This window comes from Schizophyllum commune (assembly GCF_000143185.2).
Source record: "Schizophyllum commune H4-8 unplaced genomic scaffold SCHCOscaffold_14, whole genome shotgun sequence".
In the NCBI taxonomy this organism is placed as follows: Eukaryota; Fungi; Basidiomycota; class Agaricomycetes; order Agaricales; family Schizophyllaceae; genus Schizophyllum; species Schizophyllum commune.
Window position 1 is genome coordinate 1,086,721 of NW_026089551.1, and position 23,095 is coordinate 1,109,815.

At 57.7% G+C, this 23,095-nt stretch overlaps 11 protein-coding genes and 1 non-coding gene across 12 annotated transcripts; 6 read left to right on the top strand and 6 right to left on the bottom strand.

The window, feature by feature from the left end:
* Positions 1-1,052: 1,052 nt before the first annotated feature.
* Positions 1,053-2,265, bottom strand: SCHCODRAFT_02603359 (uncharacterized protein; the record flags this gene model as incomplete). The annotated part of the gene is made up of 2 exons (XM_003027348.1): positions 1,053-1,716; positions 1,817-2,265. The coding sequence occupies 2 exons, from the start codon at positions 2,263-2,265 to the stop codon at positions 1,053-1,055; spliced, it is 1,113 nt and encodes a 370-aa protein (XP_003027394.1).
* A 1,106-nt stretch (positions 2,266-3,371) lies between these two features.
* Positions 3,372-5,152, top strand: SCHCODRAFT_02643554 (uncharacterized protein). Its single transcript, XM_003027171.2, has 3 exons — positions 3,372-4,042; positions 4,114-4,862; positions 4,913-5,152. Exons 1-2 carry the CDS (start codon positions 3,681-3,683, stop codon positions 4,808-4,810), a joined length of 1,059 nt encoding a protein of 352 aa, XP_003027217.2. The 5' UTR covers positions 3,372-3,680; the 3' UTR covers positions 4,811-4,862; positions 4,913-5,152.
* A 37-nt stretch (positions 5,153-5,189) lies between these two features.
* Positions 5,190-9,114, top strand: SCHCODRAFT_02681625 (uncharacterized protein). Its single transcript, XM_003027172.2, has 8 exons — positions 5,190-5,732; positions 5,865-6,080; positions 6,791-6,858; positions 6,915-8,181; positions 8,236-8,371; positions 8,417-8,749; positions 8,799-8,997; positions 9,055-9,114. Exons 1-7 carry the CDS (start codon positions 5,571-5,573, stop codon positions 8,891-8,893), a joined length of 2,277 nt encoding a protein of 758 aa, XP_003027218.1. The 5' UTR covers positions 5,190-5,570; the 3' UTR covers positions 8,894-8,997; positions 9,055-9,114.
* Positions 9,115-9,720: 606 nt separating this feature from the next.
* SCHCODRAFT_02643563 (alpha/beta-hydrolase) lies at positions 9,721-11,011 on the top strand (the record flags this gene model as incomplete). Its single annotated transcript, XM_050346334.1, has 6 exons — positions 9,721-9,749; positions 9,801-9,949; positions 9,999-10,094; positions 10,141-10,273; positions 10,338-10,895; positions 10,960-11,011. Coding segments are annotated over 5 exons (751 nt in total), but the record flags the coding sequence as incomplete, so codon positions are not given.
* A 33-nt stretch (positions 11,012-11,044) lies between these two features.
* On the top strand, positions 11,045-12,458 carry SCHCODRAFT_02116746 (alpha/beta-hydrolase). Its single transcript, XM_050341844.1, has 6 exons — positions 11,045-11,108; positions 11,163-11,444; positions 11,495-11,643; positions 11,702-11,797; positions 11,846-11,978; positions 12,034-12,458. Exons 2-6 carry the CDS (start codon positions 11,417-11,419, stop codon positions 12,375-12,377), a joined length of 750 nt encoding a protein of 249 aa, XP_050197530.1. The 5' UTR covers positions 11,045-11,108; positions 11,163-11,416; the 3' UTR covers positions 12,378-12,458.
* SCHCODRAFT_02643567 (uncharacterized protein) lies at positions 12,400-15,770 on the bottom strand. The gene is made up of 7 exons (XM_050346335.1): positions 15,692-15,770; positions 14,804-15,630; positions 14,544-14,753; positions 13,002-14,493; positions 12,898-12,950; positions 12,768-12,844; positions 12,400-12,712 (listed from the first exon to the last, which is right to left on the bottom strand). Exons 2-7 carry the CDS (start codon positions 15,302-15,304, stop codon positions 12,682-12,684), a joined length of 2,364 nt encoding a protein of 787 aa, XP_050197531.1. The 5' UTR covers positions 15,305-15,630; positions 15,692-15,770; the 3' UTR covers positions 12,400-12,681.
* Positions 15,771-16,035: 265 nt separating this feature from the next.
* SCHCODRAFT_02116741 (uncharacterized protein) lies at positions 16,036-16,660 on the bottom strand. The gene is made up of 4 exons (XM_050341843.1): positions 16,468-16,660; positions 16,340-16,414; positions 16,193-16,262; positions 16,036-16,089 (listed from the first exon to the last, which is right to left on the bottom strand). The coding sequence occupies exons 1-3, from the start codon at positions 16,610-16,612 to the stop codon at positions 16,204-16,206; spliced, it is 279 nt and encodes a 92-aa protein (XP_050197532.1). The 5' UTR covers positions 16,613-16,660; the 3' UTR covers positions 16,036-16,089; positions 16,193-16,203.
* On the bottom strand, positions 16,056-16,160 carry SCHCODRAFT_t250. Its single transcript has one exon. It is a non-coding gene; the product is annotated as a tRNA-Arg (tRNA).
* A 124-nt stretch (positions 16,661-16,784) lies between the features above and the next one.
* On the top strand, positions 16,785-18,224 carry SCHCODRAFT_02518712 (uncharacterized protein; the record flags this gene model as incomplete). The annotated part of the gene is made up of 3 exons (XM_003027174.2): positions 16,785-17,486; positions 17,549-18,025; positions 18,078-18,224. The coding sequence occupies 3 exons, from the start codon at positions 16,785-16,787 to the stop codon at positions 18,222-18,224; spliced, it is 1,326 nt and encodes a 441-aa protein (XP_003027220.1).
* Positions 18,101-18,760, top strand: SCHCODRAFT_01250466 (uncharacterized protein). Its single transcript, XM_050341320.1, has 2 exons — positions 18,101-18,234; positions 18,284-18,760. Exons 1-2 carry the CDS (start codon positions 18,232-18,234, stop codon positions 18,674-18,676), a joined length of 396 nt encoding a protein of 131 aa, XP_050197533.1. The 5' UTR covers positions 18,101-18,231; the 3' UTR covers positions 18,677-18,760.
* Positions 18,761-19,069: 309 nt separating this feature from the next.
* Positions 19,070-19,999, bottom strand: SCHCODRAFT_02643574 (uncharacterized protein). The gene has a single exon (XM_050346336.1). It carries the CDS (start codon positions 19,791-19,793, stop codon positions 19,440-19,442), a length of 354 nt encoding a protein of 117 aa, XP_050197534.1. The 5' UTR covers positions 19,794-19,999; the 3' UTR covers positions 19,070-19,439.
* Positions 20,000-21,644: 1,645 nt separating this feature from the next.
* SCHCODRAFT_02643577 (uncharacterized protein) lies at positions 21,645-22,694 on the bottom strand. The gene has a single exon (XM_050346337.1). The coding sequence runs from the start codon at positions 22,517-22,519 to the stop codon at positions 22,049-22,051; it is 471 nt and encodes a 156-aa protein (XP_050197535.1). The 5' UTR covers positions 22,520-22,694; the 3' UTR covers positions 21,645-22,048.
* Positions 22,695-23,095: the final 401 nt, after the last annotated feature.

Sequence of the window (23,095 nt, forward strand, 5' to 3'; positions counted from 1 at the left end):
CTCATAGCTCTGTGTGCTATTGAGGGAAGCTGCCGCATGGACCGCTCTCGTCGATCAGCATCGGCGTTGCCTCTCATGCTCGGCGTCGTCGTCGTCGATGTCCTTGCTCGTCAGCGTCATCGTCGTCGCCCTGGCTTGTCGACGTCGATATAGCGGCGAGTCGCATTCGATGCTCAGATTTGTCGGGGCTAGAGGTTCAGGCTCGCTAGTGTCAGATGCGCCCTGGGTTCGCCCAAGGCCGAGCCGTGGTGAGCTCTGCGCATGACCGGACTGGGGGCTGGTCTCGGTCTCAGGGGAGAGGGAGAAGAAGATGCATCGAAAGTTTGGACGAATGCGGCCTCACGTTGAGAGATGGTCATTCTTCCTCCCGCCGTACCCCGCTCATTCTCTTTCGGTACACGCCAAGCTGGGATTTGAAGGGCGCGGGGAGGGACACAGGCGTCTTTCGATGGACTCGTCAAGAGGCGCAATGGAGGAAGACGAGGTGCGTCTCGACTTCAATTTAGCTCGAGATCGCCTTCCAAGACAAAATTCAGCGCGGAGAGAAGGGGGAGGCGATTCGCCCATGCGCCCCCTCGCTGTTCCTTCTTCGACATTACTCGGCATTTGTGTCCTCGTTCGACTAACTTGACGGTCACTTTTGAGTTTTTACCAGGAATCGATGTAAAAGGGCGTCAACGGGGCATAAGTGTGTATTCAATGCGGTATAGGTATATCAAAAGGCGGCGTACTTAGTTGTGTCATAGGCGCAAACAGTTGGTCATCGCGTTGGCGGTACGGTATAAGCGGAAGATAGGGTACAAGTGGAAGATACGGTAGTAGAAGAGATAGATAGGATATTACAAGTCAGGAAATACGGTACAAGGATCGAGTACAACCACCAGCGTGGTGTGAACAGAGAACATCCCTCCCTTCTATCAAGCTAGGCGAGGGTCTATGGACTTGTGCAACAGTCAGTACGTCGTCCTGCGTGAAGTATCTGCGAATCGCTCACCGTCGTAAAAATCGTGATGAGGAAAGACAACAGAAGAAATTCCAGGGAGGGTCACAAGCTACTCCGTGTCCTTGCGCATCTGGCGCGCGAGCACCGGCAAAGACTCCTTCCACCCACAGATCTCCAGCAGTGAATTCCAGCACTGCAGCCGAAGGTCGCCATGCCGCTTCCGGAAGCGCCTCTGGCAGTCCCCGCACAACTCGCTCTGCACGGGGGACGTCTTCCTGAACAGGACACCCATAGAGTACCCGGGCTCCCAGGAGATCATCTTCCCGTAGGCCGCGAGCTTCCTGTCGCATATCTTGCAACCGACGAGCGGGCCGAACATGCGCGGGCAGTACTCCGGCCACAACCGCGCGAACTTCTTGAAGATCGGGATCTCCTCCGCTTTCAGCGGGTCGCTGCAGCTGCGCGATGAGGTTGGGATCGAGGAGAGGCGGTAGAGCGTCGCGGACGGGAGGAGCCAGAGCGCGCCGACGGCGCGCGCGACGTCGGCGACGAGGAGGCTGGCGGCGCACGCGGCCTTCAGGTCCTTCTCCCCGGACGGCTCGTTCAGCTCTTCGAGGCGGGCGAGGGTGATGGGGAACATGCACGCAAGGCGCTGAAGCGCGCGCTTGCGCCAGGACGCGACGCGGTACTTGTGGCTGAGGCGCAGGATGGCCGCGTACATGCGGTACGTCTCGACGTTGGAGAGGGGCTCCCGAGAGAGGGTGGCGGCGAAGCTGGGCGGGGTCGCGTGGGGTGTGGTGGTGAGATGTGATGTAGCGCGGGTAGTGGGACGTCGTGTCAGCGCTTGTAGATTAGGCTTCGCAGGGAACTCACCTGGCGCTGGTAAGCGCGAGGAGAAAAACCTCAACATCGTCGCTCGAGTCGTCGAGCACGATCACTGGGCATCCCTTGTACATGTTCTCCTTTCCTGTGAGGGCCTTCGGCAATGCCGGCACAGCCGTATACAACGGCCTCTTCACCATGCAAAAGAGCCGGTCCTTGGCGCAGATGACGACGCACCTGCCGTCGCTGAAAAAGGGCTTCGGATCTGACCAGAGTTCCTCTAGTCGAGTGCGCTGCTTCGATGAAGGGTCGAACGTGAGTGGGGTCGCACTCGATTGAGAAGATGCGAGCGAGCTGCTCGTCGTCGCGGCTCGTGAGGCGTTCCGCAGAACGGCGCGCAGGGTCCTGCCCGATGTGGTGAGCGAGCCGTTGTTCGCGACGGGCCGCGTCGTGTTCGATGCAGATCGCGAAGTGGGCTTGAGCGCTGTCATGGCCGGCATGTCTAGCGCTAGGGAGAGGGCGGGAAGAGAGGAAGAGAAATGAAACACGAGGAACGAAGGGGGAGGTGAACGGAGAACGAGATCCGAGGGAGAGTGATGCGCGGCGGCGAGGAGGCGCGATGGGAAGGGCGAGGTGCGTGGAGAACGTAAGGAAAGAGGTGAGGGGGAGACGACGCGAAGGTCGGAAGGGAAACACGGGAACGCTGAAGAACAAGACGAATCGCCCGGCGCCGCTGTATATCTATTGGGAGAGAAGTGTGGCGCAGGGCGTTCGGCAAAAATGGCGGCCTGCAGGCGCGCCATCGGTCCCGACCCATACGCGCGTCCAACTCAGCCTGCAGGTATGCACGAGGCATTGGGCGCCGAGAAGACAATGTCCAGGACGCGTGCCCTGCTAGCCGACACCGAGTGGGCTACTTGATCTATCTGTCGCGCATGGGGTGTTAGGTATTGAGCTGGTATTGAGCGGAGAGGGGAAGGCTCTTGGTAAATATAAGAAAGGCCGAGAAGAGGAATTAATCAGCTCTCCTCACCTCGGATGTTTACGCCGCGAAGTCGAAGGAGACGAGCACCGCAGAGATCGCCGACTGCTCTCAGGGCCAGGCGAGGCATCAATAGAAGACAGCGACGTTGGCAATGTACCTCGACTTGTATTTGTCCGTGATGCACGCCCACGAATCGAAGTTCGAGGTAAAGGGAAATCTCGCCAGTCAGTAATTAACTCGGAGTAAAAGACCGCTGGGGTAAACCTGACAATCGAGCTCGGAAATAGGCACTCGGTGTGGGGTCGACATCGAATAAGATACGGGGAGCTGTATAGGAAGTAAGTGAGTAGATTACGCGCGACGGATCAGATAACGCACATGAAGTTGAAGACAGGACACATTTGGTATAAGTGAGCCTTGCATACGGATTCAGTGGACCCTGAACTCGGAATCGATGATGAATGACGCCAGCAGACTTGATGCGCGACGTACTCGGAGTCAGCGAGTCCTGTGGTCGGAGTCAGTAGATCCTGCACGCGTCGCGGATAGCACCTTCTCGACGTCTGGCGCCTGGCGCCTCGTAGGCGCCCGAAGGTGTAGCTCGTGAGAAAATGCTCGTCTCTGCGCCACACTTCCCCCATAAGTATGCGTCGACAGCTGGCGCTTATCCTCCAGCGATTCGTTTTCCTTCTTCTCGTCTGCACATAGTCATCCGTTCGTCTCTTTCTTCGTTCTTCACGTACCTAGTTCGTTCCTTTGGCGCTCTCGCCCCCTCTGTTGCTCTTTTCTCACCCTTATCCACGTTCTTTCGCCGCGACGCGCCCTAGACTCCCCGCCGGGCCACGTTCTCCCGCGCCGCCGCGTCTCTTGTTCATTCTTCCCCTTTCGTCCCCGTCTTTTCTTCCTTCGATAGCACTTGTCATGCCGGACATGTCAACGCTCCAGCTCACCTCGCGCCTCTCAAGAGAAGGCTCGTTCGCCGCCTCGGGAAGCGCCCCGCACGCACCATCACGTTCGCACACGATCTCGCGCCCTTCGCACCGCGCATCGGACACACCGGCGGCAGATCTTAAGCGCCACAAGAGCCTCTGGTGCACTGAGCCCAAGGGCATCGTCATCCGCGCGCAGAACTGGATTTTCCGCGTACCCGAGGGAAGACTGAGGAGGATGGCGTTGATGTTTCCGATGCGGGAGGAGGGAAGGTGGAGCACCTTCGAAGGGAGCCCGATGATCGAACTACCCCATTCCTGCACCGACGTCGAGCTCTTCCTTTTCGCGCTCTTCAACGAGGAGTGAGTACATCCATGATCGCGCGCAACGGAGACTGACTCGACGCACCTTCGCTTTCCTCAATCTTCCCCAGATCCCTTGACGACCTCTCCTGCCTCCCTCTGTCCGACTTCTATGCGTACCGCATGTCCGCGGGCATCCTGAAGCTCAGCGGCATCTATCACGCCCCGCCCTGGCGCAAATACGCGCTACAACTCCTCGCGCCCATGTTCCCTACCACGTTGGACGACCTCGACGAGCTGTACACCCCCTCCCGAGCACTGGACCTGTCGGCAGCGCAGGTTACGAGTCGTTTCGTCGTCGACGCCGCGCGGGCTGCGCGGGCGCGGTGGCTCCTGCCGTCCGCGACGCTCTACCTGTTATCCGAGAGCTTGCGCGACAACGGCACGCGTAGCCAGCTGCGCGCCGATGAATTCACGATGCGCGACAGGTACACGACGCTGTGGACTAGATGGCTCGACTGCATGTGCGCGCCGCCGCCCCGGGAGTGCGACTGCGCGACCGGAAGATGCGATGCGAGACTGGCCGACTTCGCAGAGACGATGCGCACTGACAAGAACTACGCCTTTTCAATGGACGTCATGCTGAGGCAGTCGTGCCGCGTGGAGAAGCGTATGTGCCACAGGTGCAAGTCGGGCTTTCGTGATAGGTATGACAGCCTTCGGCAGTGGTTCTGGGATTTGATGCCTGCGGTTTGCGGGGTGGACGCGCCGTGGGCGGAGCTCGCGCGGGATATGCGAAGGGATACGCTGGAGGGTACCCTTGCATGATCATGCCCGGTGGGGTTATGTCTTTCTATTTATTGTGATGATCCTTACGATGGTGAGTGGTGCAGAAGGGCTTCGGAGTGCAACGTACTCACTTACGGCGCAGATTGGTAGATAGAGTGGATGTACGAGTATCCGCTCTTGCGGTTGTTTCATGCTGTAATGTCTGTACTGTATCTCAAAACGCGATGACTAGGCGTCGTTGCCTTTCGCCGCGCTCGGGTTGAGGGGAAAAGCGTTCAAGACGACATCCTCGGGACGAAGTAAGCAGTCGACGAGTCTGAATTGAGGTACATCTCGAAGGTATGTCTTCGCGCAGTGTGAAGCAGACACGCAGGTGAAAGGAAGGAAAGGGGATGATTGTGGTGACGAGGCGCATCCGAAAAAGGACATATCTGCCACGCGGAGTGGTCGGCCGTCGCCGGCCCGAGCATCCACGTTGCCTTCCCGAACGGGGCGATTCCTTTGTCTCCTGCCATGACTGCCGACTGGCTGCCGGCCTCTATCAGCGCTCAACATATGTCGACTCGTGCGAAGACCAGCCTGACGACGAATGCTCGGACCAGTGAACAAGACCGTCCGAACAATAAGACTTGCGACAGCGTCAGATGACCCCTGGCGCAGAAGCTGTATATAAGGCCCTTGCATCACTGCGCCCTTATCTGCACCTTCGAAAGCTGCGTTTCCCCCTCCCTCGCCGCAGCCCCTCTGTGCCCTCTGCCTTCGTACCTATCAAGCGCGCGCAAATTCGATAGTGCCTACCATGGACAGCGACCTGACACCCTCTTCCGCCTCGCAATCGGCGGGCCTGAAGATTCGTCTGCCCGCCCGCAAGGACTGGCCGAGCAATCAGCCTCGGAAGATCGCGGGTGGTTCGCGTGTGCAACGCGCGATGCAGGTGCGGAGTCAGCCTGCGGCTGAGCAGGTGCGTGACCTCGATAGTACTTTTCGAGCCTAATCTGATCTTCGTCTCTTAGGCCCGCCAGGAAGTACCATACTCCACATCCTACGCCCCTCCCCCACATCCAATGATGCCCACCACATCTTCCTCTACTAGCTCATTCCGCGGAATCGCACCGTCGTCCCCGTACACTTCGAGTGCGGGAGTCGGCGCGCCGCAAACGCCTCCAGTGCATCAGCAAGCATTCCCCTCATCGCTTCATACTTCCCTTGTCCCTTCGTGGGGCACAGGAACCGCTGCGTCTACTACCTGGGGATCAACGTCTTCCTCTCCGTCCCCGTCGAGCACGTCCTCGACGTCGAGCTACGGAGAGTCAGGCCATGACGCTGGGCAGCATCACCATGCGACAGATGATGACGACGCCATGGATGTGGACATGGATTGAAAGACGCTGGCGCTGGTCTCATTCTGTTATTCTGTAGTATATCGTAGGTTTTCTTACCTGCAAATACCACTGTGGTCTTTGGCTATCCCGCACCTCATGACGCTGTTAAACAACTATTATCTATGAGGTAGGCTCTTGCGTTTCCATCCCGATTTGGTCTGCCGCCCCGCCGTGATGCCGTTTCGTCACTTCACCTACAGCTAGTATAGTAAGCTATCTTCTCGTGGTCTGATGTGGCGGATCGCTCATCACGCTTGCAGGATCTGGTCTTCATGTAGAGGACGGCGCGACGCCGAGGGAACGTCTTTTTGACGAAGGGTATGAGCGCTACAGGTTTGATAGATAGCATGAGCTCAACGATACCATCTTTCAATGAATTTTCCTTCGATTCAAAAGCCGCCGATCACAACGAGCCATGTCTGGCCAAAAGCAAACAATGGTATCACGTGACCGTGAAATCGAACACGCGTCACGTTCTCAGTGACAGAATCACCATCATTCGCTCCTTGGTTTCTCCCACTTCGAGCAACCTAAAAACTCTTTGTCCAAACAAGCAAATATCACAGTCTACCTCGAACGCAATTTCCTCCACCAGGCGCTGCCCTACCAGCCTCTTACACTGGACATATCTCTGCAGCGACATCAAGCGCGCGCCACTCGATTTGCCACTCAATCAGGACAAGGAATGTTCGCACTATCGATCAGGTACGCCGACCATTTCGACATATGACGACTGAACACTCAAGTACAATGCGCTGTAGATATCAACTGGGTCTTCCCGCCGACCATAAATTTCAACAACTGCAAGAAGTCCTCGAAGACCTTCGCACCCGCGACGTCAAGCAAGCTCGCACAAAGGATCTCGTCAAGGAGGCTCTGGACATCTTAAGGAGGCTCGATCCCTTTTACTTTCTACGCTGTGAGCCCCCAACACCCGAGGACCTGTCATACGAACAGTTCTGGACTGCGTCGCAGGCTAATGCGCAAGATCGCATCGTTGCGCCGATTCTGGCCTTGCTCAGCTTGCGCAAACTGGCCGACCGCCCTGGGCTACGCTCTCTCTGGGTCTTTGACGACACGGCGTGGATCCGCATGTTTGAATGGATCGAGTACTTGCTCGTCTTCCCCCACCGACATGAAACAGACCTCATGGACCCCGCGGATTGTCGGGCCCTCGTCCTTTCGCACGTGGCCCCATCCCTCAAGGAGATCGTCGACAGCTTCTACGAGCTGTCAAACGCCCGACTCGAGGGTATCCTTCTCATTGCCGAAGCTCGAGCCCAGGAGATCCTGGTCGACATGTGGCTCAAATGGCGAACGATCGCGCTCACGCTCGACCGCCCGGGCGGCGAATATTTTCGAGCGATCTTGCGCTTCACGAATGACTGCGTCGGCGGCGTCAAGGGCGAGAAGGTCCGACAACTCTTCGTTCACGAGCTCTCACGCATCAACTTCTATCTCCCGCGGCGGATTTACTGCGAGATGACCTACCAGGTCGCGTCCCTGCTGCACCGCAGCACAGTGGAGCCCGAACTCGAGGACGAGATCTGGGCGCTGCACACGGCCATGATGTCCTCCCTGATCGAGCTCGCCGAATTAAGCGCGACTGGCTACCCTCAACGCATGACGCGGACCCTCGCACAAGGCCTCTTTATGGTGCTCCTGCAACCGCGCAACAGCTGTATCCTGAAGGGTCTGCTCGAGATACTGTTCGCCATCTGCCGCCTGTCGACCGACGCGTCTGCGATCACCTGCGCGATACGGCATCGGGTCTTCTACATCCTGATCCAGCTGGAAAAGCTCGGGCTCGTCGACGTGCAGCCAATGTTCGACCTGGTTGCGGGCGCGCTTGTGACCCCCGCGGCGCTGAGGGCCTTCCACAACGCTTTCCGGCTCGTCTCACGCTCCGATCGTCAATCTCTCCGAGATAGAGTCGCGCACATCGTCGTTACATATACCGAACGCTACAAGCTCATCGAGGCGTGGGAAAAGGAATGGCCCGAGCTGCAGACCTGCAGGAGACGAGAGGTGAGTGTTGGATACTGTACGAAGACTAAGGTTCTGACCTCGCGTTGTACTCAGTGCCCCAATCCGGAATCCACCGACCTGCGCGCTTGTCCATGCGGGGAAGTCCTCTTCTGCTCGGAGGAATGTCAGAGGGCGAACTGGACGGATGGCCAGCATGGGACCGTCTGCTGGCGCGGCAAGGAGACCGCAGGTATGCGGCCCGATGTGCAGCTCACTCGATCTGACCGTCCGCCAGGGTCGCTGAGCGCCAAGAAGCTCTCCTTCCTCGTCGCCATCGCGCGTTTCTACCTAGAAGAAAACCAGGCGGAGATCAAGCAGCGCCTCGGGGCCGCGTACAACCCGCACCACACCGTCAGTCTCAGTCTGGATATCACTTTGGCGCAGGAGCGGTGGATGAGTCCCTTCTCGGTGCCGGGGCCGTATCCCGACGCCCCCCAGACGTTCTTCATGGCGGTGCACTTTATGCAGGGCGCGCGTCGGTGCGCGCGCGCCCTCCAGTTCTTCCCGGATTGGTGGGCGGGCAAGTCTCGCGGCATGCCGTACGTTCAGTTATCGCATAGCTTCTTTAGTGAGTATCTTGCCTTTGGGATTCGCTGCACGTACTTACTCTGCTACAGAGACGGGGCTTCCAGTAGAGGAAAATCTCACGCCCCGGGAACGTTTGTTTGGCAGGCGCGCAGAGCCTCGCACTGAAGATGCCGAGAGCGAGTGAGCTATGCAGTCTCTTCACAGCCTTGCTTCTGGCAAATTTCATCGCACAGACTGGCTGCCAAGAGCCAAGCGACGCTACAGCCTATTGAAATCCTTGACTTGGATGTGAGTCGCGTTGCATTGAGCTTTTCCCGACAGTACATTGACTTACGCTTTCCCAAGTGAGAGTACGGCTCCTGCCCAGCAAAGCGTGAGTGCCCGTAGAGGCGTCCATATATATGCGCTCTCCCTCTTTACACACCTAGACCATAATCAATCGAAGTACTCCGAAGATGACGTGACCCGTGCACGCTCGCCCGAACTATGTTATCTGTTGCGGCCATCCTAGGATATGGAGCGTCGAGATTCTCATCGCAGACTGCCTTCGGCTTCGTAACTCAGTGTGATTTGGCAGCGCGTCTCTGACAATCTGGCGGAGACTGGCCATTGTCGACGCTGAACCATGACACGTGACATGCTGACTCTCGGAACCGAGCTTAGTCAGCGATGACGCGTCTCATTTGACGGCGACGCTTCCGGTTTACTCTCATGTTCGACTCTCTTGCTCGCCACACCATGTACTTTCCGTTGCTATATCCATCCTTTGGCCATGCAGCTTATGGGAGCAGCGCACTCGAGCCGTGACACGAGTGAAGTTTACCGCCTGAGGACGATGACGTGGCTTTGACCTGAACGGCAAACCATCCGTGCACGCTGCGCTGCTACCTGATTGGACGGACGACTGTATTTTGGTCAGTCAATTCTTTGCGGTCCGTCCGTATAAAGGGTAGGTCCCTTCGCATTCGTCCTCCCACTTCCCCTCATTACCCATCCCGACCTGGCTATCAAGATGAGCTTCTGCAAAGACTGTGTTCGAGGTGAGCGCCTACGCCATCCCCTTCATGTCCGCTACTCCTAACGTCTCCCAGGCGTCCGCTGGGAGGGTACACCCACCGGCAGGATCGAGACGATCAACGGCGTCGACGTCTACGTCGCAACGCCCGAACAAGACTATCCGAAGGACAAGGTCCTGCTCTTCCTCACGGACCTCTTCGGTATACCGCTAGTCAATAATCAAGTGAGTACAATCAAGGATTACCGCATATCTGCGCCGACCATCTTCTTAGCTTCTCGCCGACGACTTCGCGGCCAACGGCTTCAAGACCGTCATACCGGACTATCTGAACGGCGATCCTATGCCCGCGGAGGAGCTCTCGCCGGGGGTTCGTAGTTTGAGCTGTGTGTTGAACTTAGCTCATCATTTTCTAGGCTACGCGCGACGTGGCGAAGTGGGCCGCCAACCATGGCGCCGAGCAGACTCGCCCGCCCCTCGACAAGGTCATCGCCGGGCTCAAGGAGCAGGGTGTGACGACCTTTGGCGCCGTTGGCTACTGCTTCGGAGGTGAGTCCAATTTGGTCGCATATATGCGCGACCTCCTGCTCACCCCCACCTCCCTTCCATTCAGGCCGCTACGTCTTCGATCTCGCCTTCGACGGCGTCATCAATTGCGCCGCCGCCGTTCACCCCTCGCGTCTTGAGGTCCCCGCCGACATCGAGCGGTACGCGCGGACGGACGTGCCGCTGCTGATCGAAGGCTGCGAGATCGACCGCTCGTTCCCGCCGGACGCGCAGGCGAGGACGGACGAGATCCTCGGGGGTGGAAGGTTTGCGCCGGGGTACAAGCGCGACTACTGGCCGGGTTGTAAGCATGGCTTTGCGGTGCGTGGCGACCCGAGCGATCCGGCGGTGAAGGCGGGCAAGGAGGGCGCGTTCAGGAATGTTGTCGAGTGGATGGCGATGCATCTGTGATTTCGGTAATGTGATGAATCAGAGTGCCTTCCGTGGGTTGTAGCGGGCGTTGTGCGCTCAAGGCCGTTGACGCAGTCAAGAGGCGGTCCCTTCAGTGGTGTGCGGCATGGACAGCTGGACATTCAGGTCATAGGCGCTTCTTCAGATGGGTGGCGAGCGACGTCACTATTTTCAGCGCGAAGTCCTTGCCACCCGTCCTTTCCACCCTCCATCGGTGCGTTCTTTGCTTTCGTCGGATGCGAACCGCAGAGCTCGAAGCTCATCGTAATCCTATCCAGTCATCACAAGGCATCGCTGTGGTCGCTACCCGCATTCCCCGCTCGACTCGGGAAACTCACATGGCGAATACCAGCTAGCGCAGGCGAGATGTTGAGGTACACGATAACTGGCCCTTGGCCGAATGTATTTCAATCTTCAGTAGCTCATCGTGCGTCCATGCCTCTTCGTCGAGAGCGGCACGACTGATTGACCTCTGCAATAGCACGCTTGGACGACTAGCCTTGAAGACGAGCGCGTGCGGTGGCATGGGGTGGTTCTCTACTTCCCGATTCTCCAACGCCTATCTCGCGCCATAGAGTCGATGTCCGATGGCATCACGACTTGGGGCCGCGAGGTCGCACTCTTTCCTCTCTTCGTCGCTATAAAAGGCGGGCTTCGTCCTTAGAGACGCGCAACGTACCCCGCATCTCTTTCATCTCAACTTCTTCTCTTCCGGCCCTTACCTCTTCGACTTTCATGAGCTTCTGCAAGGACTGCGTTCGCGGTGGGTGCAAATGCTCTCTGAGACCGACTTGTACTGACCGACGACGGCAGGCGTTCGCTGGGAGGGTACACCCACCGGCAGAATCGAGAAGATCAATGGCGTAGACGCGTACATAGCCACACCCGCGCAGGACTACCCAACGGACAAGGTCCTGCTCTTCTTGACGGACATCTTCGGCATGCAACTCGTCAACAGCCAGGTTCGTCGTCTTCCGCCCACTTCTCGCGTCCTGTTGCATATCTGGCGGTCGTTCGCAGCTGATGGCGGACGACTTCGCCGCGAACGGCTTCAAGACGGTCATCCCTGACTACCTGAACGGCGACCCTACGCCTGCGGACGCCCTGGCTCCTGGTGTACGTACCTGACGATCCTGTCGAGCGCGCCGCTCACCGATGAAAAAGAGCAACTGGGACATCCCCAAATGGTTCGTGAACCACGGGAAGGACAAGACGCGGCCCTCGCTCGACAGGGTCATCGACGGCCTCAAGGCCCAGGGAGTCACTTCCTTCGGCGCGGTCGGGTACTGCTTCGGCGGTACGCGCGTCTCTGTACTTCCCTCCCGAATCACTATTTGATACCGCTCTTCTAGCCCGCTACGTCTTCGACCTCGCCTTCGACGGCGTCATCAAGGTCGGCGCCGTCGCGCACCCCTCGCACCTTGAGGTCCCCGAGGACATCGAGCGGTACGCCAAGACGAACGTGCCGCTCCTCATCGAGAGCTGCGAGGTCGACCAGATGTTCCCGCCCGAGCTTCAGGCGAAGACGGACGCCATCTTGGGTGATGGGAAGTTCGCGCCTGGGTACAAGCAGGACTACTGGCCGGGCTGCAGGCATGGGTTTGCGGTGCGCGGAGACCAGAACGACCCGGCTGTGAAGGCGGGGAAGGAGGGCGCATTTAAGAACGTTGTGGAGTGGATGGCGAAGTACTTGTAGATCTGTTCAATGGTGCCGAGAGAGGTAGCAAGACAACTTGTCATATTTGTGCTCGGATGAGCTTCTACTAGTTGGATACATGAGGTACAAATGATCATGGAACGCAGGCAATGCTTCATGAGGGATCAAGAAAGTGAGGCCAGATCAAGATGAGGTACATGTATGTCGAGTTCACATGAGGGAAAGAGGGATCTTAGTACGGGCGCAACGTCCGCTCGCCTGTGCCGGTATTCCCCAATTCGCCGACGCTCAAGTGTTCTTTATCGTTCCAAAATTTTCGTATGTCACCCCGAAGGGGACACGCTCAGGTGTTCTTGCGATTATTGCGCCAGCATCTATTCGAAGTTTGTTATCTGCCACGACAACATAGAAGATAGTCAGGACACGCACATCTGACATATAGACGCCGGACCTAGAGGTCCGGGGAGCCATCGCGGGCTCGTAAGGTGATCTTGGGTGCGCTCACACTCGAGCGATGATTAGCGGAGAGTATTCAAGAAAGACAGACAATGATAATCACCTGCCCACACCTGCGCGCTCCTCGTTCATCAACGGACGACCCTGCAGATGAGCCTACGACGCCAAATCAGACTGCGGCAAGCACTCAATTTTCACGACACTGACCTAGCTCTCCGGTCCTCGTATCTTTCCTTGGCTTCGTCGAAACCTCACGCACTTTGGGCTTCAAGGTCTCCCAAGGCACAGGCTTAATATCGCCGCGCGTCGCTCTCCGCGACGACCGAGGTCGTCTGTCAGACAATGGCGTACGGCCTAAGCTGGAGGTGCTCGTAGGAGGGAAGCCTTTTGAGCTGCGCGTTCGTCGAGGCCGTTTGTTCGTTGAGATACTCGATACATCGACTGCATTTGGGCTATAGGGGCGTTGTCTGGGCCGCTTCGGCGACGAGGACTTCTCGTCGACGCCGTTCTGGCCGAGCGGGGCCTCCGACTCGCTTGGAGCTGAAGCATCGTCAAGTGACGACGATAAAGAGGGGACATCGGAGCCGGTTTGCTGGCGGACAGAGGTTCTGGACGCTGACGGACTGCGCGAGTGATGACCTCGTACTGTACCGTCGTCGTCGTCGGCAGAGCCACGACTCAGCGAGAGGTGCGATTCCACCGCATCGTCCTCTCCCTCGAGGCAAGGACCACCGATTGGCCGGAGTGTTGCAGGGACCTTTGTAGGAGCGCGCGACGAATGAGCAGAATGAGGTTCTACGCTCGCACCAGAGGAAGGATCATCCCTCGGGTCTGTCGCTGTTAAGCCCGTCGAGCTGGCCGATACGGAGGAGGGACGAGTCATGGAGAAAGAAGGATGCGCTAGCATCGGAGTCGTGAGTGAGGGTGAAGATGCCGCGACCCTTGCCAGAGTTACAGGTGACGCTACACGCGCAGTATACGGAGGAGCCGATGTCGAAGCCGAATACGGCGCTACCGTGCGCGCCGAAGAGAGAGACCTAGAAGGCGATGATTCCTTTGAAGGCGCCGAGTGTGGGACCCCCAGCCTGCACGAGATCTCGGCGAATCTGTCCCGCAGGTCCACGAAATGGGCCTGCATCTCAAGCCTCGCCATCTCCTTCCCAGCTAGCTCGACCTTGGTCTCCTCGATTTCCGCGTGCGCTCGAGCGAGCTCATCCGTGGACTGTGCAAGCTCATCTCGGATGCAGGCGAGCTCGGTGGACCGGACCTGCAGAGATTGCAGCATCTCTTGCTTGTCCGTGATTGCGCGCGCCGCCTGCATTTCCGCGGCTTCAAGCGCGTCCTTCGCAACGCGCAGTTCCTCGGCGATAGCAGCTTCCTGAGTCTCTGCGATGATGGTGCGCTCTTGTGCGAGGGCGACGCGCTCTTCGCAGGCAGCCGCACGTGCTTCAGCAGCGGTTGCGACAGATTCGGCGTCTGATGCGCGAGCACTGGAGGAGAGCGCGATTGCCCCCGCCTCAGCGACGCGCTCGAGGGCGTTGTCGGCGCGTTCCTCTGCGTCAACGGCGCGCGCTTCGGCTGCGATGGCGTGGGCCTCGGCGGCAGAAGCGCGCACGCTGAGCACCTCCCGAGCGGTGTTGGATTGCGAAAGCTTGCCCTCGACGCGCGTTCTGTCCTCTTCGGTTCGTTTCCTCGCGTCCTGAACATACACGTCAGCTGAGCGGGGATATGCCGACACGCACGACATACCTGAGACTGCGCTAGCGCAGTGCGCAATGTATGCAACTCGGTGCGTTTGTCCTCCAGATCGTCGCCCATCTCCCGCAGCTCCGCGCGTTGCCTTCGCAAATCCCCTTCATTCTGGCACAGTTCCACCGCCTTCGCGTCGAGATCGAGCTTGAGCGCTTGCGCGTCCCGTACACGCTCGTTTCGGTCCTCTTCAGCGTCACCCAGTGCGCGCTGGCGCCATGGTGAGGGAAGCGGATTACATGTAGGACAAAGCCACGCACCTTGATCCTCCCAAGTTCCAAGCGCAGCGCATCGATCTCCCTCCGCACGGTGTCCTGTGTATCCGATCTCGCCACGCATGCGTCCCTCCCCCTCGTCACCTTATCCCGCTCCTTCTCCAGTGTCTCGCACTGCGCGTCCGCTTCATCCTTCTGTCCCTCAAGCTCCTCGACACGTCTAGCGAGCTTTTGATTTCGGCGCTTGTGGATCTCGATGTTGCGCTTCAGCGTGGCGATGTTGCGCGAGAGAGTGTCAAGGTTGGCCTCTGAGGGGGCGTCGGAATTGACGGCTGATATCGTCGCGGAGGACACTGCGATCGACAGCGCCGCCGTAGGCGGAGTTCCGTCGCCTGAGGCATGATTGGACGTGCCTTGCGAGTGCGCACCGAAATAGGTTTCGACCATAGATGCATGCCTAGGGGCCGGTGGATCGACCAGAAGCAACTCGGGAGAGTGGCACTCCCGAGTGTCGGTGAGATCGTCGCGGTCGTTGAGTGCCGCCATGTTTGACACCATCGTATGCGACTAGCAGGAACCCGGAGAATTGAGATATAGACGCCGCGCGTGGAGCAGTGACTCGCGGAGGAAAGGAGAGGTCTACGGAGGAAGTCAATCCGTGTGGTTCGCTGCCTGCGTTGAGCGCGTTCGACGTGGAACCTGGGGCACGATGACGGCCGGGAGTAAGCGCCCCGTTCCGAATTGAGGCACAAAATGATGGAGGCTACGCCATGTCCACGGCGAGCGCAATTCAGTAGCGTAGTGATTGACTTGCACAGAAGCACGAGGAGGACGTAAATGTGCTTAACCTGGCGGACGGACGCGAGGCTGGCCTAGTGTCGTCGATACAGCAATGAGTGACTCGCAGAGGGGAAAGGAAAGAAAGATACGGACAACGCAGTATCCCAACGGTCGGCATGACGGTTCGAACCAAGAACAAGCTTGACAATTGTCCGGCCCGGACGCCACGTCAAGCATGAATCACGAGACGGTAAGTTCGACTTGAACAGGCATAAGATACATGTTCAAGAGCTCTAGCACAAGGTGGTAACCTATGCTTCGACGCAGAACGAGTTGCTGAAGGACTTTCCCGCAGCAAGCTGGCGAAAAGGGATCAAAAAGAACGCCGAGATCGAAAAGGCTAACTGACTTCGGACGTATACCACGGTCATAGACTCTTGATCGCCGGACCTGCTCCCGCTCGACTGCAATCCCTCATTCTGCGCTCTGTTTCGACCGCTAGGCGCTGCAAAAAGGCAACCCGAGACGGGATTCGAACCCGCAACCTCTGCCTACCACCATTAGACAACGGTTAAGCAGCCAAGGCCGGAAAGCAACGTCATAACCATTAGACAACTCGGGCGTTGAAGCACAGTCTGCGCAACTGGTACCAACCTCGCAAATTTTCAAACCAGTCCGCAAGCCCCTATACCATGGATGTAACGGGTGAGGCCTTTTGAGAGTGCTGGGTGGCGCGAGCGAGAGACAGGCCGAGTTAGCAGAAACATCAGCTAGACCGCGGAGAAAAGTTAACGCCATAACCTTTAGACAACTTAGTTGGCCGCGCAGTAACCATTAGACAACTTTCTGAGCGCGTCCTGCTGATGAAAGTGCCTACTGTGCGACGGGTAGCGTCATTGTGCTATGTATATTGCGAAGGGGCGACTCACTTGAGAGTGAGATCGACCGAAGCTGGAAGGGATGAATGAAAGTCGAATCAGCGCGCGTCCTGCTGCACCACAAGGTCGGCGCCAGAAAGGACGTTGCGAGCAAAGACGGCGGTAGACATTGGTCACTGTGAGGTAGTGCCGACATGTCAGAAGGATAACTTTGGAGCGCAGGTCATGGCAGTCGAAAGAGAAAACATCCGGACACGTTCGGCAAGCGTGGGAATTGAACTTCTGCTCACGTGTTCGTCAGGCCCATCTAACCGCGTGAACGACGACGCTCGTACTTTCTTGCTCTGCACCCTCATCGCAAGCCTCCCATGTCAGCTCCGGTATCCGACATCTCGCTCTCCTTCCTGATCAAGCGCTATCGCTTGATTGATCCTTCGTCGGGCGAGGCTGCAACTGTAGCCGCAGAGATCAAGAAGACACTGCGCTCTCCGCGCCTCTTCGACCATCTGCGCGCTGTATCGCCTACTCTTCCTAATGGAAGTAGGCTGAATTTTGAATCCCGCTCAGTAACTCTGGTTCTGCGGAACATACACGCCCTTAAGGACGCTCTCAACCTGCCTGATAACTTCTCCGAGGCTGTTACTGACGGCGTCCGTCGTATATGGCACCATCTGATTCCATGGCTCGACTACCTTCACCCCATGCACCATATTGGTACGGAGAGGCTGAAGGACATCCCGCTTGATACAATGAGCGCGATTTTCTGCCACCTTTTACGCATGAAATTCGTCTTGCTCGACCTCGTCGTACAAACGCCACTGGTGTATGGCTTACTATTCGTCCTATGGCTGCGAATTGGGGACTATATCTCCTCCCCCAGTGCGCGGAAGTCCATCTTTGTATGCGCCAACCTTCTCGATGAAGCCGTGCTGAAGCACGCCGTATGGCACTCCGGCATATCCCCCGCTATCGTCGACTACAAGCTCATAGACCAGTCCCCCTCGAAGGCGTTCGCTGGGCGACCCGCGACCGCACTCGCAAGATTTATACTCGCATTGTGTCGCACTGCCGTATGCTCCTCGAAGACATCACGCAGGACGTCAGATCGAACGTCAGGATCAATCTCTTGCAGTATCTCAAGAATAAACTTAATGCAATTCAATTCTTCTCCGAACCTCTTCCGCCCGTGCGCACCATGCCGCACGAAGTAATGATCACACTCGTCGACCTCCTGCTCGCGATGCAGTCACTGGCAGCCGATCCGACAGAGTCGCCCGCCGCGATGGCGGCGAAGATCCGCAGCGTGGCGGATGGCATCTGCTTCGCGTTCACGTCGATCTGGAAGAACTCGGAGGATCGAAGGGCGCTGGTGTGGTCGCTGCGAGCTGGAGTCCTTCCGCTCACCATCGCGCTGCATCGCGAGCAGAAGACGCTGCGGGTTACGGAGGCTCTCCGACTGATTGCGATGGAGACTGTGTATGCCGAAGTTGCGCGCGAGCATCCAGAGATCGCATCTGAGGAGCTACTCGAGAGTGCAGCAGTAGCTGCAGTACGCGAGCGCCTTGACCTAGCGCGTGTGAGCTACCAGAAAACGTGCTCGTTCAGTGGAGTGAGTGGAACCATACGTTTTCCAATAGCGCCCGTTGATATGATATCGTCAGTGTCGAACGACGGTGGCAGGAGGCTCAGGGGGGAGTATTCGCCGCTGCCCCTGCCTCTCAGTCTACTACTGCTACAAAGACTGTCAAAAGCTCGATTGGCCCACGCATCGTACCGATCACAAATCGGACACCTACGGAGTCCCTTGAATGTGGCATGGTAAGCCCCCTCATCTCAACTGGTCAATGCTCTGACCGGCTCTGCCTCCGACTCGAAAATTTCAGGCTCAATATCACCCCTGAGCGCGCACTTCCTGCGCCTCTGCGGAAAAGAGTACATGCGCACGCATCTCAGTGCAGTACTCGATAGCATTACCAAACTCTCGCGCACGTCGTCTTCCCCAGCCTGGATAATACAAGTCGTCATTAGGTTCAGCGCGCTGGTGCCGTCGCACGCAGTGCGGGCTACGCCTGCGGACGCCAACGCGCAAGTATCCCAAGTCTCGCGGCAGGCGCAGCAGGCGGGCAACCCGGAGGTGATGGTGACGGCGCTGGTGGGATTGTCGGATCGGGCGAGCTCGGCTGTGTTGGTGGATAGAGCGACACTGAAAGCTTTACAGTTGAAGGATGGGCGTCTTGTTCAGGCGTGTGATATTCAGTAGAATCAGATGCGAGGGAGACACGCGTGATAGTATAGAGAAAGAGAAGCGTCAGGACCAGGAGTAGCGACGCATAGTAAAGAAAGCGAAAAAGTACGTGGACAAGCGAACAACATGCAGGCGGAAGCTATAATAATCATAGGGGAGAAGGAAGGAGTTGAGCGCAAAGGGAACCGAGCAAGCGTGGACAGCTACTCTATATTTTGGAAGAGGACCAAAAATTTGGGACACTTGAGATAGTGCATGAGCGGCATGCCGTCGCAAGGCAATGCGCGTGCCAGCGCAGTTCGTCCGGATAACAAGACTAACATTCCAGGAGGAAAAAAAGAGCATGCGCAGAAAAGGCGAAAGTGGAAGCTCGACGCGCTCGAGTGTCGCTACAAGGTAGCCGCTGGATAGCGCGCCATTGGCGCCGAAGGACTGACCGCTATTGACGATACGAAGGCTGCTGGGTTCGAACGAGTTCGGAAGGGAATGACGGTCCAGGTGCGCAAAGTCGTCGAACCAGGTCGACCACGAAGAGGATCCAGTGAAGACCTGCCACCTCTTCGTGACGAGAGCGCCGAATCTCATAGGCAGATGCAGTAGGACGCACAGAATGCGTCCGCTGAAGGTGTCTAGTTGGAGCGCCCCGCAGAAGACCTCGCATCGGCAGCTGTGGGAGCGGCCAGTCAATGGATGGAAGAAGGCCGGAGGACTACGAACACGCCTCGCGAAGGGAGTAATCTACGCTCAGCCGCACCGCCAGCCGATGCAACGAACCCTGCTACTTGCCACTGGCCTCAGCCTCTGCAGGCTTGAGTAGAAGACCGCCAGTCCGCGCACCCAATTCACGCCCCAAAATTTCCCAATAAGCGCCGCGCACGTCTACAGGATATCGCCGCTTCCGGTCACCCTCCTTCAGGAAACCATCGCATTCCTGTGGCAGTAGCGCCGCCATCGCCGTCCGTGCCGCCGCAGTTTGGAGGTCGCGTTTGGTCACAAAATTGATATCCAGAATACATGGAGTCGCAGAACCGGAGAGCATGCGTGGCTGCTCGCCGCTCAGACTGCCGGCCCTTACGCACAGCATTTGGCGCCAGACTTGAACCGCGCCGCCAAGGTTAAGAGCGGAGGGCATCTCGGGACAGCGCCCGCACCCGCATTCTGCAGTAGACAAAGATATATCTGGAGGAATAGAGAGCATCAGAGAGTCAGCCGACTTGCCGGGAAGAGGTCCCGCAGAAGAGACGGCACCCTAGGTAAAGAGGGAGGGAATGTCGGTGGTGGAAAAAGCGCACGCCTTAAAATTATGCCCTCCATGTAAAGAGACGGAGGTGCAGGGATTCCTATAATTCAGTAATAGTAAGACGTCGCCAGGACAGTTGACCGTCGGGAGCAGAGATCGAGCCGACAACGCCACATAATGCTCCACGCGCCATTGAGTTCGGCACTTGCCGGTTTCTTGCTTCAGTTCAGCCCATCACGACAACGTGCGTTATCGGCGAATACGTCGCGCTCATGGTCGCGCTTTGAAACCCGAGATGGCTCTCAACGCGTACTTATTATTCCAACAACCGAGTTATGCGAGAAACCAGCAAATTCGGCGCGTTCAGCTCCTCAGCTTACACACTTACACGCAACTTCTTGTTCAACAAGACCCAACATGCGACGGGCGACGACATGAGGTCACCCCCGGCGCTACCGCAACCTGAGATTCCATAGCTCTCTCTCTAAGATATTTGCTGGCGCTCCGCTAAAGGCGTGCATCTGCTCTTACCAACGTCGCGTCTTCTACCACGTTCTCGACAGCTGGCGGTAACTGCTATAGTCGTATCTGTCAGTCTCTAAACTCGCGTCTCTAATGGACTATGGCTCGGACTAGCTATGTCTAACTACGGGCATCGGGCCAAAAAGTGCAAACGTACCTTACGCGAGCACCTCCAAGTTGACGCTTCGCATGTCCGTCCCGATGGCGAACTTCTGGGAATACCCTACGACGTCGTCAGGAAGCGAACATGATATCGTGGGGCTTTGTCGAGAGGTCAGCACCATTTCGCCTCTTCTTCGGACTCGAACTGTCATTGTTGACTTTGTACCCCAGGTTAATCTCCTCCTGGTCGCCAGTCGACGCCTCTGTCCGGCCCGGCCAATTTCCCCGCGGTCTTCGAGGCCAACACGACCACAGTGATTGGCATCCGTGCAACTTGGTCTCCATATCGCTCGACGACCTGCTGATCCGTCTTCAAGAAGGGTATTCGTAGCAGCCTGTCCTCCGGTCATTCAGACGGTCCGCTTCGGACCATTGAAGGGCGTCACTACATTCATTCTCTTCAGGTAGTCCCCCCACATCCAAGTGCCTCGCTTCTCGGTACCGCGTGCTTCTGTCATCCCTCGAGACTGTGCGCTGCTTCTTCGTGCAACTGATTGAGGACACTGACTTTCCGCTAGAGCTTTGCACCCGACCATTGATCAACGCCGCCCTTCTCAACGAGAGCAAATGCGCGTGACCAACACAAGCCCGGCCCGGCTCCAGCTCTCTCGACGTGCACCCTTCCTCGTACGCTCTGATTCCCATGCCTCGCAAACACCCCTTTGGTTTTGTATCATGCAGATCGTCGACGGCCCGTTCGCTCAGTCCGCTACTTGTGGCGATTTCCGTACCTTGAGGGCCCAAAGGCCGTGGTTTTCTCAAAGGTAATCTTCGACGCCACGCGTTGAAGACTTCGAAAGCGCTGGGAACGAGACATGGACGCGGTAAACCCATCGCCGTGGACATCCTGCGGCACATCGTACGAAAGCCGGTACCGCCGTGCCTGAAGTCGAACCTTCACGTGACCCATCACGATGTCGAGGAACCTCGACTTCAAGTTCAACTCGTGCTTCGAGCTGGCACGCGTTTCTCACCGAGGAGTCCGTCCTTCGGCTACGGTGCGTGGCGTCGGGCTTCCTGCAATATCTGACCTGAGCCTATCTTTGGACAGTCTAGTGCTCGATATTCGTCTCAATGGCCCTTATTACTCGCAATCTGGGCGCATGGAACTACCTGGCGGGAGGAGGCCGAATAAACCGACGCACGTCCTCTACGAAGAGGATATGCGCCTCAGTATAAGGGTTTCTTCCTCTCAGGCGAGTCTCGTGCGTATTGACCATACTGTCCCTTCATAGAGAAGTAGTTCGTTCCATAACATGTTCTCCACCTGAGGAGACCCTCCTTCTTCTGCGACGATACCTAAGTGCAATGAATAATCTGAGAGGGCGTCTTCGAGCGACCACATTCCCAAACACGCCGTCGACCTCGGGGGCTAATCCATCTGACAGAAGACGTCAACCTGCACGCACGCTTGCATGAGTACACCCCGAAAGCCTTGACAGGTAGCGGATTGCGCAGCCAATTCAGACGCGCGGGGGTGATGCGACTGTTGACGGCTCGGGAGGTGGCGGACCGGACAGCTTTCGACCCACAGCGCGCGTCCTGCTCGCGAGGCTCCTGTGGAGCGCACGATGGGGACTGCACATGCCACAAGCGGCGTCGGCTCGACCGCTACTGCGCAAAGGAACGGCCGCGCCTGTGCAGTGACCTATACTGCTCGATGACGCGCCTAGCGCACAATAGTCCTCGACATCAGCGAGATGCAACGTGTCGCACGCCGTCGAGCTCGCCACTTTCCTCGCGAGTGGATCGGCTTCAGGTCCTGGGAAGATCAGCATGCTTGTGTACGACGACACCCGGAGTATCAGCGTCCTGCTGCGGTTGCCGAGGACGGTAGGCAGGGCGTCGGAGGGACTGCTGCGCACGGCGGGCACCCAAGAGCGACGTCTCGACTGCGCACGATTGAATGGGACGGCCAAGCAAGGGACAGACATGCCGACGCATCCGCCGTATCCGCAATTGTATAGAGGCCGATCGGACCTCGATCGAGGTCTTGATTACAGGTGTGATCGAAGGGACGGATGCAAAAGCCGCCAAGCTGCCCCTTGCAAAATTAAACAAACAGGGCGAGTTCGTCCTTCCCCTTTAGCCTCAATGCGCCAGCCTTCCGTTTCGTCAGGTTCTCGTTCGCTCCCACCTGTGCCGCAGACTCATCGACTATACAGCGGACGCACGCGGTCCGCCCTTGCCATAAGCCAATCATTGCGACGGTGGGGTGCAGAAGCGCGCCAGCTGCTGCGCTTGATGAGCAGATCTGTCAAAGGACTGATCCTGCGTATCCGACTACCCGCGAATTGCTTTATCCGCCGGTTCCCTCGAATGTTCTCCGCTCTCGAGGCCGTTGTTCCTGCTCGAGCGGATCGTAGGCCCGTCGAGCTATCCGGGGGTGCGCCTGAACCTTTCTTCGTAGCTGTATACAGCGTAGCTCATAGAGGCAGGGACGGATAGCCTCGAGATTCAGTCTGTAGCAGCAACGCCGGCACCCCGCGTCGATAAGCTTGCCCGCAATA